The sequence below is a fragment of the Impatiens glandulifera genome, chromosome 1 (assembly GCF_907164915.1).
Source record: "Impatiens glandulifera chromosome 1, dImpGla2.1, whole genome shotgun sequence".
Taxonomy (NCBI): domain Eukaryota; kingdom Viridiplantae; phylum Streptophyta; class Magnoliopsida; order Ericales; family Balsaminaceae; genus Impatiens; species Impatiens glandulifera.
In genome coordinates, this window is record NC_061862.1 from 140,042,498 (window position 1) to 140,056,491 (window position 13,994).

A 13,994-nucleotide genomic window follows, 5' to 3' on the forward strand; every position below is an offset into this window, starting at 1 on the left:
GCAGATGGGATGTCATTCTTTAATCTTGTTTGTGCTCTGATAATAATAAGTCAAGATGACATTAATTGGATTATCATTTCTTAAGAGCATATAACAAGGAAAATTTGTCTTCTAGTAGTCTTGCTAGTCTAAACTTTTGTTGGCAGACACTGCTATCAAAATATGTTCCTCAGACTTGCACCAAAGTGGAAATAAAATGTTGAGGTAGTATAAAGCTGATTTCTTTATTTAACAGTCATGGGATACATACTATCGATTACGCTTCAAGATAAAACCGAAATATCGATACTACCATTTTCGTCTTAAGAGTTAAAATTGAATTGTAGATACTACATGTTAGATAAATTAGATAATCAATTAGTAAATAATTATTTATCTAAATAACTTAACCAAATTCATCATCTGTGCAGGATAAAAAGAAACCAAAAAGCCAAGAAGTTCGGTTTTTTATCAAAACCGAAAATGTAGGAATCTGTAAAACTAAAACCTATAGTTTACCCCTTCAGTTTTACAAATCGGTATTATGTTGGAATATTTATCAAAGAGGAACAACCGGTTATATGTTTGGTTCAGAAATAAAATTCGGTTTTACTGCTCAGCACGGTTGATGGATGTTATGAAGACGGCGCAAATCGGTTTTATCTAATCAGTTTTATCTTCGGTTATCTATACAAGAAACGGAACCGGTAATGGATCAGTTCAGTGAAAGAAATCGGTTTTACCGCTCAGTAGGCTATTCGGTAAAATTATCGGTAATATGTCAAAAAACCGGAACTAGTAGTAATCGGTTTGGCAATGAGAAATTGGTTTTACCGATCAATCAACTGACTGGTAAAAATATCGGATATATGCTATGAAGCGGAATCGATAAACTGACCAATGGTTTAACCAGTAATATCTTTGATTTCATAAAGGCTGCGCAATCGGTTTTCAATCGGCTATATGATCGGTTCGGTAGAAGAATTCAGTTTTACCGCTAAGTAAGATTGGTAAAACTGATTAGTTATTCTCAAAGTAGAACCGGTAATTTGTCGAGTAAATTCCTTTGGTAACTTGTCCAGTAATTCTTTCGGTAAAATCTTCGATTCTTATACAAAACATAGAATCGGTTATTTTACCGGTTTCTACCCTAAGAAGCGAAATCGATGATATTCATGCAACAGTAACTTGATCGGTTATTTACAAAAAGAGTATATCGGTAAAATGATCGGTAGTTTAATCGGTCAGATCCAAGAGGCGGAACCGGTTTTATGCTAAGAAAGATGTATACTAAGAGCAGCCGACAGTTTCCATTTTAGTGCAACACAGATCATTTTCGGCAATTACAAAAGGGAGCCTTCACATGATTAGACTTTTCCAATGTCATTTTAATATAAGTCTGATGAAACCTTTTTGGGAAGCAGAAGCTTGTTAAAGTACAAAACATCCCATTAAGAGCAGATATCTATCACATTACCCCAGATAGACAAATCATTAGAAGACAAATCTGCATGATGATCTGCTCCTCGGAAATCATTAAACCAATTAATGGCTATGTTGACTTCTTATCAAACAAGATCAGAGGATATCCCAAGAAACGTACTAAAACGATTCTCAACCAATCAGATCCAAGAAACGATGTACTATCAAGGAAATATATCCGTTGAAGAATAAGAATATGACCGTTGTCATATTCCATTTTAAAAGAACTCAGCTCTACCGGATCAACCACTTGTCTAAACCTAACAACCTTATAACCTTTTGAATATCTTATGAACCGAGAACTTTGCAAAAACTTTCTAACCATCCTTGCTTACATATTGCTTAAGTGTTTAAATCAGTGTGTGTTATAATTTCACGTGTATTACAAGTTCATCTATTCTGTGGGAGTAATGAGTGTTGTAAGTTGAAAGAATCTATTTTTGTTCAACAGAGTGAGCGTAGTACAAATTCGAAAACGAGTAGTAAATAAGCCTCGGGTGTTCGACATACGTATTGTAAATCGTTTGAATATTATGAGTGAATATCCCTCTCAATGTTTGAGAAGAAGGGGTGACGTAGGAGCTTTATCTCCAAACATCCATAACTCCGGTGTTGTGTTTCTCTTTTACTTTGTGTTCTCTTGTAGTTGTCTAAACCGTGCTTGTGTTACTTCAAGTTGAAACGAATAGTTCCGCACTTGAACTCGGTTCAATAGTTTGTGACAACTTGCGTAGTATTGAGACCGGTATTAACCTCTAACAGGGTTAGTATCAACTGGTGTGTTGTGTAAATGTTCACCCTAGCAAGACCCCCGGTCTCCTTCGGCGATCCCGATCCTAATAAGTGGTATTAGAGCAGCTAGTTTCTATTCTCAAGCATCCGAATATCATCATGTCTTTTATCAATGAGCCCCCCATGTTCTGCATCGAAGAATATGTTGATTGGAAGATTCGCATTGAGATGCATTTGGCCTCACAAGACGACGACATGTGGTATGTTATTACTAATGGTCCGATAAAGATTAATAAGCCAAGATGTAAATGGATGATTGAAGATAAGAAAATGAATAACGTGGATAATGTTGTCAAAAAAATTATATTCAAGTCGCTGGACAAAAATATATTTAGTAAGATCAAGTCGTGCTTCTCTACTAAAGAAATTTAGGAAAAGCTGATTCAATTGTGTGAGAGAAAACAACCAAATAAAGGAGAACCAGAAAGAGAAGAAGGCTTTGATGGATACTGAAAGTAAGGGAAAATGGGTCGATAGCGATTCGGATGACTCATCATCCAGCGATAGTGATGATAATGTTGATACCTGCATCACAGCTGATAAAGAATATGAAGTATTTGATTTATCATCTAAAGAACTTATAAGAGATGACTTAACTACTACACTTTTTTTGGGGGAAAACGATTTAGCGTCATTTCATTAAAAATTACCAAAAACGAAAAAAAACCCACGAGTTTAAGAGATCATTCTAGACAGGCCTAGAATGATTTTGAAGTCGTAACATTCTAAATAAAAGCTAAAAGTTAAAAACGTAAATGAATTATTTCATTACAATGAATATTTCTTGACAGGAAGTTAAGAAATGTTTACCAAAAATCATCTTTTAAAGCTAAATAATCATCAACGGGCAGAGAGCAATCTTCCAAATACAGTGTATTCACACACAACGGGAAATCCATAAAAATAATCAAAGTATGGATTCCCAAGGGACTAATAAGCCACAGACCCAAAGAAAAATGGGTATCAAATCTATTATTGTCTATGAATGCAGGTAAATCAAGACAGGAGTTTGGAAGAGTCAGTATTGCATCTGGACAAACGGCTAAATCAACAGTCTGAAGTGGCTAACATCCTCACAAAGTCACTTCTCGAGTCTAAGTTTTCTTACCTTATAAATACTTTAGGATTGTTAGATTACAATAATTCTTAAACTGATTTAATTATAAAACTCATCTGGTTTTGAATATCTATTCTAAATAATCAATAAGGGAGAAATTGATAAGTAAAAATAGTTAATTAAGTAGTAGTAGTAATTAACTATTTAAATATGCTAATCAATTTATGAAACTAGCCAGCAATTATAAAATTACCAAGTTTTGAATATTTAGTTTAAATTATCAAATAGAGAGAAATTGTTAGAATATAAGTGTTGGAACTTATGAAAAGTTTTAATAATGAATGGATAAAACTAAGTTCAATTAAATATATAAGTTAAACTATATATATATATAACTGCTAAGTCATATCAAATATATTAATTGTTTTAAAGATAACAACAATATGTTATAGTGTAGTGGTAAGCACTCTTGCACCAAGGATCGAATTTCACCAGCTGTAAATAATAATTAGAGTTTTATTATTTCAGGGAAGCTTAGAAAATACCGGAATTGCCATGTAGGCAAGTCGGTAGTATGAAAGAAGCGGAACTGGTAGTAACATCGGTTTACCGGTCGATCAGTTTCCAGATCGGTTTTCACATCAGTCTACCGGTCGGTTTCCCAGAAGCGCGTCTGGTATTTAATGTTCTGGTTATAGTGAAGATCGGTCTGCTATTTAATGTTCCGGTTATAGTGGAGATCAGTTATGTAGTGGATATCGGTTCGGTAGTATCTCCAGATCGGTATTTAATGTTCCGGTTATTTAAGCTCCGGTTATTTAAATGCCTTCAGTATTAAATGAGCTCCAGATATTTAAATAGAGCATCTGAATAAATGCTTTCCATTACCTGATCAATATCAGTTCCAAATTAAGCTTTCGTTATGAGCAGTCTGGTAAAGCAGTTTTTATAATCTCAGACTAATTTGTTGCCATTTTAGTGCAAGTCTAATGAAGACTTTTTGAGAGCAGATGTCTGTCAGCCTACTTTAGACTGGTCAATTAGAAGACAAAAATGTATGTTGCATTCTCCTCTGAAATCATTAAACCAATTAATGATTTCCTGGATTATTACTATCCAAGTACAGACAAACATCAAAGAAAATCTTCTCCATTGTACCATTCTGAAGCCAAACAAATTAAAAGAGGATCGGTGTCGTTGGAAAAAATATGACTGCTGCTGTGTGATTTAGATAAATAAGAAGATTAAAGGAAGAACAGAAGAAGGAAGAACCTTAAAGATCATTTTGAGCTCTCTTGTTAATAAAAACTCTCTACAAGCTTTTGTTTCAACATGTTTTGTGTGTGTGAGAGTGTCTTCATACCGAAAATTATTGTATCAAGTTCTTTGTAAGTTGATAGAGTGTCTATCAACAAGTGTTGTGTGTGTTCTAAGAGTTCGAAAGCAGGAAGCAACTAAGTCCTGGCTGTTCGACTGGGTTGTGTACAAGTGTGTTGTATTTAACCAAATCTTCTAGTGAATACTCTTCTCAAGGTTGAGAAGAGTATCTTTTTCGAGGTCGAGAAGAAGGGGTGACATAGGAGAGTTTACTCCGAACATCCATAAACATTTCTTGTGTCTTGTGTTCTTTATTTTCTATTTCAAAGCGATTATTCATTGCTTCAAGTTGAAACAAACAATTCCGCACTTGAACTCGGTTCAAGAGTTTATGACAACTATCGAAGAATAGAAACCGATAATCAATCTCTAACAGGGTTATTATCAATCGGCGTGTGTGTAAGTGTTCACCCTAGCGAGACCCCCAGTCTCCTTCGGCAATCCCGGTCATAATAAAACACTATATTATTTGAATTAAAAAAATTTAATGTTAAGACCGAAGTTAAAAATGTTGCCTTAATTTTGTTGGTATCTTTACCCAACTCGTTTGAAAATTTTGTTCAATTGTTCGTTGTGGGTAAAGACACCGCGACTCTAAAGGAAGTTCAATCAAGACTTCATGCTAGAGAACTACGCCATAAGACGAGTAGTGAAATCGTAATTAATTAAGCATCTGGTTTTATTATTAACATAGTCAACTACAAATGATTAGAAAAGAAGAATGAAAAAAATACAAATCTAAGGGCCCTAGTGCTAAAGACATCTGTAATTATTGTAAAGAACCTAGTCATTGAAAGAACAATTGTCCTGAGAAAGAAGACAAACATTCCACGGCTGTTATAGCACATAAAGACAAGGACACTGACTCTAAAGAAGATGTAGCCCTTGTAGCTAACGTTTCTCTATACCCTATTGATACATGGGTGTTGAATTCAAGCTTCTTATATCATATGAGTCCGAACAAAGAATGGTTCGATACCTATGAAGATTATAATGGTGAAAATGTTGTCATGGAAAACAATGTCATATGTAAAACTATAGGTATTGAAACTATCAAGGTTCAAACTGATGATGGTAAATAAGGACCCTAACTAGTGTTTGCCATGTTCTTCAACTAAAGAAGAACTTAATATCTTTAGGTATTTTAAATGCTAAAGGTTTTAAGTTCAGTGGTGAAGAATGAACATTGTGTACTAAGGGTTCAAAAGTGTTACTAAAAGACATTAAAAAAATACCTTGTATATACTACAAAGTAAGACGATGACAAGTTCTGCTCCGGTCACATCCTCATTTGTGATTCGTCGCCCTGACATAACCAAGTTGTGACATATGTCACTTGAACATATGGGCATGAGGGGATGAAAATTCTGTTCAAACATGATCTTCTATCTGGCCACAAGGTTACAAACCTTGAGCTGTGTGAACATTGCATTTTCGGTAAAAAGTATCGTAGTAATTTCGGTAAGGGAGTTCACAAAACTAGGGTATACTTAATTATATCAACTTTAATTGTTGGGGTCCTGCTCGAGTTGAAGGTATATGAGGTTATAACTAATTTGTAACATTTATATATGATTACTCAAGGATGACATGGTTGTATATTCTAAGACATAGGAGCGATGCATTTAATACCTTCACGCATTGGAAGGTACTGATGGAAAATTAAACTGGAAAGAAAGTTAAGAGGCTGCGAACAGATAATGAACATGAGAGTTCTGTTAATCTGTGTTTGATTAATCTAATTTGTTTGGCTTACCCTACTAGGATTATTAGATATTTTCTATTGAAGTGTTAATTTTTATAAATTTGTTATATTATTTCAAATTTAAATTCTGTAAATATTATTTTTTATTATTTATAAATTAATTTTTTATATAAAAAATATAGTTAAAATTTGAAAATTTAATTATTAAAGAATGTTTAATACCAACTATAAATTTTAACTAAATTAGGTATAATTTTAATAATTATAAGTCGATTTAGCGGTTTATCCGCCACTAAAGTTTGATCAATCGTTTCAGTTTAAACTAATTTGATTTGATTTGGGCAGTTAAATCTATTTTCTTTCTCTGTTGAGTTGAGTCAACCGAATCATACCTCTAACTAACATATTTTACCGTTTAACTTTCTAAACTAACCTACTTTGTTTATTCATTTTCAAACTAACATAATTTATCATTCAAACTCAGTTTTTTTAATTTATTTATTTATTAAATTTAAATTCATTATATATATATATATAAAATATTATTTTTATAAATTTGATATATTTTAATTATTATTTATATAAATTAAATTATTTATATTTTGATATATATTTTAAATTATTATTTTTTATAAATTTTATTATTTATATTTTGATATATATATTTTTAATTATTATTTTTATAAATTTGATTATTTATATTTTAATATATATATATATATATATTATATTTTAATTATTATTTATATTAGGTAATAAATATTTCTTTTAGCATTCTAATAAATAATTGATAAATACTAATTAATATAAAATATCTTAACTGCAATAATATAATAATTAATCATTCATAAAAACGATTACAATCATCATTTTTCTAAATTATTGACGATTTGCTCAAGACATCGTTGGCTACGTCTCGTATAACCTTTTTGGCCACAGCTTCAACAAATGATGGTCCTTCGTGAGTTATCCATTACGATTCGAATACGCTGTCTTTGAACTCGTTGGTTTTTTTTCTTTCTCAAATTTTCATTGGGAACAAGATTACCATATTTCTCCCAATCATGTGCTATTGGGAACGTCCAATATGATTCATTAAGTATGGGTGAAAATCATACTTCCACATCATAGAAAGTGTTGTTAGATTGTGATATGTATCGATGTATTGAACACAATCGAGATTACTCATTATATAACCAACAACTATATGTGAACATTTAGAGTGATATCGACACCATTTTCCACACAAAAAAAATCTTTACATAGGTCAACGATATGTTTGTCGCCACATTTCCAAGAATCGTTATTCGTTCGGTAACGTGTAATAGTCACCTTAAAGATTTCACTTTGTTCATTATATGGAATTATTGTGTGTGTGGATGCATTATTTTCAATATTTTCAAATAATTTTCTTGATAATTTGTAATAAATATGACCATTTTGAAGATCATTCAAAGTTTGAGTACGCCTTTCTGCAACAAGTTTTGTAGAGCGATAATATATAAATTTCACCATTGACGTGATCGGAAGAAAACGAGCAGACCTTAAGATACCATTAAAACTTTCGACCATATTTATTGTTACTTGACCGTAACGATATCCTCCATCGTGAGACATAGTCCACGTCCAATCAGTTTTGAACTAAGTTTATGAAAAATAATAATATAAAATATATATCAAAATATAAATAATCAAATTTATAAAAATAATAATTTAAAATATAAATTAAAATATAAATAATTTAATTTATACAAATAATAAATTAAATATATTAAATTTAAAAAATAATAATTTAAATATATATATATAATGAATTCAAATGTATTAAAAAAAATTGAATTTTAATAGTAAATTAGGTTAGTTTGAAAATGAATAAACAAAATAGGTTAATTTGGAAAATTGAACGATAAACAGGTTAATTTGGGAAATAGTTCGTATCAACCCGCCTAAATTCTAGAAGTGAATGGTTGTATTCGGTAGCTATGAATTTTGAATTAGAATTGTGGTCTAATTCCAATTTTTAGGTTTGACAAAAACATTTATAATTAATAATTTGAATTAGAATTAGAATTTCAATAGAATTGAATGTTGTTTTTATAATTTTCAATTTCATTATTTTTATCTTAAAATTGTAATTATAATTTATTTTTTAAACAAAAATATATTATTATTATTTTATCATTTACAAGAATCAGTAATTATTTTTTTTTGAAATAAAAAAGTTATAATATTGAACCGATATATTTTTTAAAAATTTAGTAAGTTAAAATTCCGAACTAAATTTTTTATTTTGAATTTAAAAACTTAAATATAAAACCAATTTTTTGTTTTTTTTAAAATTTTTTGAAGTTAATCTATTGAACCGATATTGTTTTTATATAGTAAATTAACATTTCGAATCCATATTTTTTTTCTCTTAATCGACATTTAAACAAAAATTTTGATACTTGAACTATCTTAATAAGTTGTGTCAAACAAATATCTTAATAATATAGATAATATATATTTAAATCATTTTAATTTTACATTATAATTAAATTATAATTGAATCCTATCCACTCATCAAACAATAAAAAAAATAATGGGATAAAAAAATTAATTTAAAAAAAAAAAAGATCCATGTATATTAAAAATTAAAAAAAACTATTTAAGTACAACAAAAAAAGCATGGCATTAAAAGGGAAAAATAAAAAATAAGATATAAGAAAAAATGATACTCAATAAGTCATGGAGCTCGTAAATTTTCGAGAAAAACTATTAATTCTTTGACATATTATACTAACTTTCCTAAACGAACTTAAAAAATCATTATAATAATAATATTATAAATGATACACATCAGACGACTATAATCATTGAAAGCTCACAAAAAAATAATTGGGATGGTATCTCAACTATGTAGGCCTACCATATGAACCACATCAATTCAAACTTCTCAACAACTATCCAAAGACTCGGACATCACCCAATGAATTTCAATTATACTCCACAAAAAACTAAAAATACTAGTCACTCATCTACAATGCAAAAAGTAAGTGAATTTTCGATTCAACATCTTCTTGGCACATACGACTAATCATAATACAATTTTTTTTCATGCACACATCATCTGTTAGAATTTCACCATAAATAACGCTTCATCCAAAATTTTCCAACAAAAATTATATAGAATCATTTTAACGAACAACTTGTAGCAATGCCCCACATTAAAACTATATATATATATATATATTGTGAACGCATAACGTTTTGTTGAGACGGTGTCACTTTTTTGCATCTTACCAAAATGTAACTTTATTATTGGACGAATTCTATATAATGTTTAATTTCATTTTATATCTAATTTGACCAACAAAATCACTATACCGAAACATGTCATACGTCGTAATTAGTAACTAGACTTTTAACTCTACGCCAAATGTTGTCCCAAAATTAATCGGAAGAATCGTACTCTCACCAATAATTTTCATGTTAAATAAATAATGGATAAATAAACCTTTGTAGCTTTACTTTGTTCATTCTCTCACAAAACATCCATGGCTTCACTGAGGTTAGTGAGCTTCAAAGCACTATACAGGTCGTCTTCATCACTCTGCAATCTCACACATTCACCGTCCTTCGCAGTCCGTGCTTTCTCCGCCATCTTCTCGCCATCCTCCACTGCCATCGTTTATACTCAGCACGGCCCTCCAGATTCCGTCACCAGGTTCGCTAGATTTTCTCTCTCGCTTGTCGAATTGATTTCTCATGTTCGAAATCCATTTTCTTCAGGATCCAATTTCTCACCCAAAATAGACATTTCTTATGATTTCTAGTTGTTGAATCATTTGCAGAATCATAGAACTTGCACCAGTTCAGCTCAAGGAAAATGATGTCTGCGTGAAAATGATCGCCGCTCCAATAAATCCTTCTGATATCAATAGGATAGAAGGTTAATTTTACAAAATGTCCATGTCTATGTCTTCTTTGTGTAATGATTAGGACTATTAATTCAAGGACTCTAAACTTGTTGAGAATTAGCCAAATAATTCATTACTATCAATAAACTGTCTTCTCCTCCTAAGGCTCTGTTGTAATCTTTTCATGCCTTTATGTGAACCTCAGTTCTGTTGGACCTTAGTGTGTATGTTCAAAAGCCATGATGTTTGAATACTCCCATGTGAACTCATGCAGGTGTTTACCCTGTAAGGCCAGATGTTCCAGCAGTAGGAGGTTATGAAGGGGTTGGAGAGGTGCACTGTTTAGGTTCTGCAGTCAAAGGCCTTTCTCCTGGCGATATGGTCATCCCATCTCCACCTTCTTCTGGTATAGAATTGCCTAAATACCATGAGAATTTTATTTGAGTGGTTTTTTGCCTTTTGCATTTAGGATATTATATAAGCTTGGATGTGACATAACTCGTAACCATATTAGCAACACATTTTTGGATGGATACAATACGCTAGTTGTTATTGTTAAAACTTAAAATGGTTGAATTTAATGTCGTCTGGATAGATTTCTTCTGATTGTAGGATTTTATTATTTCCAGTCTTACCTTGTCAGCTCACAATTTTTACTCCATGTTAGGAAAAAAGGAACTCCTTCAATTTTTTCTCTGATTCAGTTAATTTGATTCTTAGTATAGTGATGAAATTCCTTCTCAGGGACATGGCAAACATATGTTGTCAAAGATCAAAGCATGTGGCACAAAATTGATAAAGATACACCCATTGAATATGCTGCAACAATAACTATAAATCCCCTAACTGCATTAAGGATGCTTCAGGATTTTACCAATCTGAAATCAGGTTTTTAGTCATTTCTTCAAACTATTATCCACTATACTTGATTCTTTCCCCTCAACATACCTTATTTCCACTTGACAGGAGATTCTATTGTACAAAATGGAGCTACAAGCATTGTGGGGCAATGTGTCATTCAAATTGCTCGTATCCAAGGAATTCATAGTGTCAATATTATAAGGGACAGGTAATGTAGGAGATTCCACCATTCAACATCCTCATATTCAGGTCATATCAACAACATTACAAGAGATGCACATTGATTTATCATCCATTTCGTATCTATATACTAAAGACTTGGTTTTATCTTTGAAATCAAGACCTGGATTTTGCAGCATAATTCTACTGGTGTATAGCAATAGCTTTCATTTTTCCTTGGTTTATCCTCCCCGAGATCTTTTCGTTACCTATGTTAAACCTTTCTTGTATATGACATGAACTAGATAACTAGGCTAATTATATTCTGCTGAGATCCTTCCATATTTTATTTTTTTTTCCATATTGCATTGTGGGATTTGTTCTCTTAATCCCATTATAAACCAAAGCTGACATATAAATAAGGTATACAAAATCTAATTTGTCAATTTCCAAAAGAAAACGATCAGGGATTTTTTTTTCTCTGAAAATCCTCTGTATTAGGTACTAGCTCCAACTCTAAATGTATTAACTAAAAAATTTCAGTAAATTTATATGTTGTAAAAGCACTTGCATATCCTTGTTTGCAATCATGTATTGGGAACTTCTCAAATCCCTTTAAATTGGTATATGCAATAGAAGTTCCTGCAATGATGTCATTAATTATCTTGAATCTGTTCTTTCAGGGCTGGGTCTGATGTAGTTAAAGAGAAACTAAAGAAACTCGGAGCTAATGCTGTGTTCACTGAGAGTGAACTGGATGTAAAGAATGTTAAAGCTCTCTTGGTAATCAAATCATTTCAGTTATTGTCTGTTGTATAAGTATTTTTTGACTCCAATGACTAGCCTTTTCTGTTTTGTGTACTCATTTGACATTTTTGTTTTATTTATGTGATAGAATAACATACCTGAACCTGCTCTTGGATTCAACTGTGTAGGAGGTACTGCAGCTAGTTTGGTCCTTAAATTCTTGAGGTATAGCACTAGGTCTCTAATTCCTTAGAAAATTTTGATAAAAGATATGCATCATCATGCCATTGACATTCCCTTGTTTTCAGGCAGGAAGGCACGATGGTTACATATGGTGGAATGTCAAAGAAGCCAATAACTGTATCAACCTCATCCTTTATTTTCAAGGTATGCTAGGATTTGCTTCTCTGTTTTATTTTTTTTGCTACAAACCAGCCATATAATTTATGTAAGTAAACTATTAAAAGATAGAATACAATCTAATACGTTTTTCTAGCCCATCCACATAGATGATGAGTGACAAAAGATATAGTCATAAAGAAAACTAGAAGGATTATATTAAAAAACTAAAAGTTGTGCCAGTTTGGCTTTGATATGAACGAATTTTCCTTGTTTAATATACTACGTGTTTAAGTAATGTATAGGAAAATACTTTTCCGTCCTTGGAAACTTTCTTTATATTCAAGATAGAGCAAACATCTCGTTTAGTTGTCAAAATTGTCAACAAAACAGGTTACTGTAGAGTGATTTGTGTCCAAAAATATAAATAAAGGAAATCTCGGAATCAACTGTAATTCAAGAAGTATTTTCATACTGATATTTACCAAAAACAAGCTCAAAGGGAAGATGTTTTTCCAAAATTTCCGCCTTTTCATCTCCCTCCCCCACTTCCTCTTCATCTCTTTGCCACGACTGGTGTAGGAGGTCGACTGACCTTGCCTCTACCTCGGCTGTTTAAAAAAAAAGGTTTTACTAAAACGCAATCTTCTTATATTAGAGTGTTTTCAGCCTTCTAGTTTTATATCATATCTCCTGTATACTTAATTATTCCTCTGTTTTCAGGATCTTTCCTTGAGGGGATTCTGGTTACAGAAATGGATGACCTCCGATAAATCAATGGAGTGCAGACCAATGATAGACTACCTTCTAGGCCTAACAAGGGAGGGAAAATTGAGCTACGAGTATATCTTTTCTTCATTCTTATCTTTAATAACTTTTAAGTTATTTTTTTGTTTGTTGGCTCGGATTCGAGTTGGGCTCATTTTATGACTTTTTTACTCAATTCCCCCTCACACCCAATAAATACTTTATTGTTTACACTATAATCGACAATTACTAACAGTTTTTATTGTTTATGTTGCAGGATGGAATTGGTTCCTTTCAGCGATTTCTCCACTGCATTAGAGAAGGCGCTTGGAAAACATGGAAGTCAGCCTAAGCAAGTAATGAAATTCTAATGAATACATTCAGTTCTGCCCAAACAAAAAAGTTTTACAAAAAAGAAAGGAAAAAGGGTTTGTTGACTCTTTGGAATTAGAATCTGTTTGATGAAGTACTATAACAGAATTCTATTATTGTGCCCTTGGTTTACATGCTTTAATCGAATGGCCTTTTCTAGTAGCTGGACATTAGCGATACCATAGCCAAAGAGCTCTCCCATAGTATTTCATGAATATAGTTTTGGACCTTGGATTACAATAAAAAGTATCTAGGGCATGAGCGCAAAAGAAATGTCTAATTTCTCAAGATGTTCACCTTCAATAACAATAATTTTCTTATTAACCTCAACAGTTGTGTAAAGTCAGATCCTTCAGATTTGGACATCCCGAAAAAGGTTCAAATGAGTCGATGAGTCAGAAAAACGAGGTGTCTCTAGGTATAGTTTTGTTATGAATGGAAAATTACAAGTGAACCATGGATAAATAGTAGTACATGG

The 13,994-nt window shown here is 31.7% G+C and overlaps 1 protein-coding gene across 1 annotated transcript; it reads left to right on the forward strand.

Moving 5' to 3' along the window:
• Nucleotides 1-9,899: 9,899 nt before the first annotated feature.
• LOC124919935 (enoyl-[acyl-carrier-protein] reductase, mitochondrial-like) lies at nucleotides 9,900-13,659 on the forward strand. The gene is made up of 10 exons (XM_047460301.1): nucleotides 9,900-10,098; nucleotides 10,226-10,323; nucleotides 10,566-10,697; nucleotides 11,036-11,179; nucleotides 11,258-11,360; nucleotides 11,995-12,094; nucleotides 12,207-12,283; nucleotides 12,367-12,445; nucleotides 13,121-13,239; nucleotides 13,422-13,659. Exons 1-10 carry the CDS (start codon nucleotides 9,929-9,931, stop codon nucleotides 13,513-13,515), a joined length of 1,116 nt encoding a protein of 371 aa, XP_047316257.1. The 5' UTR covers nucleotides 9,900-9,928; the 3' UTR covers nucleotides 13,516-13,659.
• The last annotated feature ends 335 nt before the right edge of the window (nucleotides 13,660-13,994 follow it).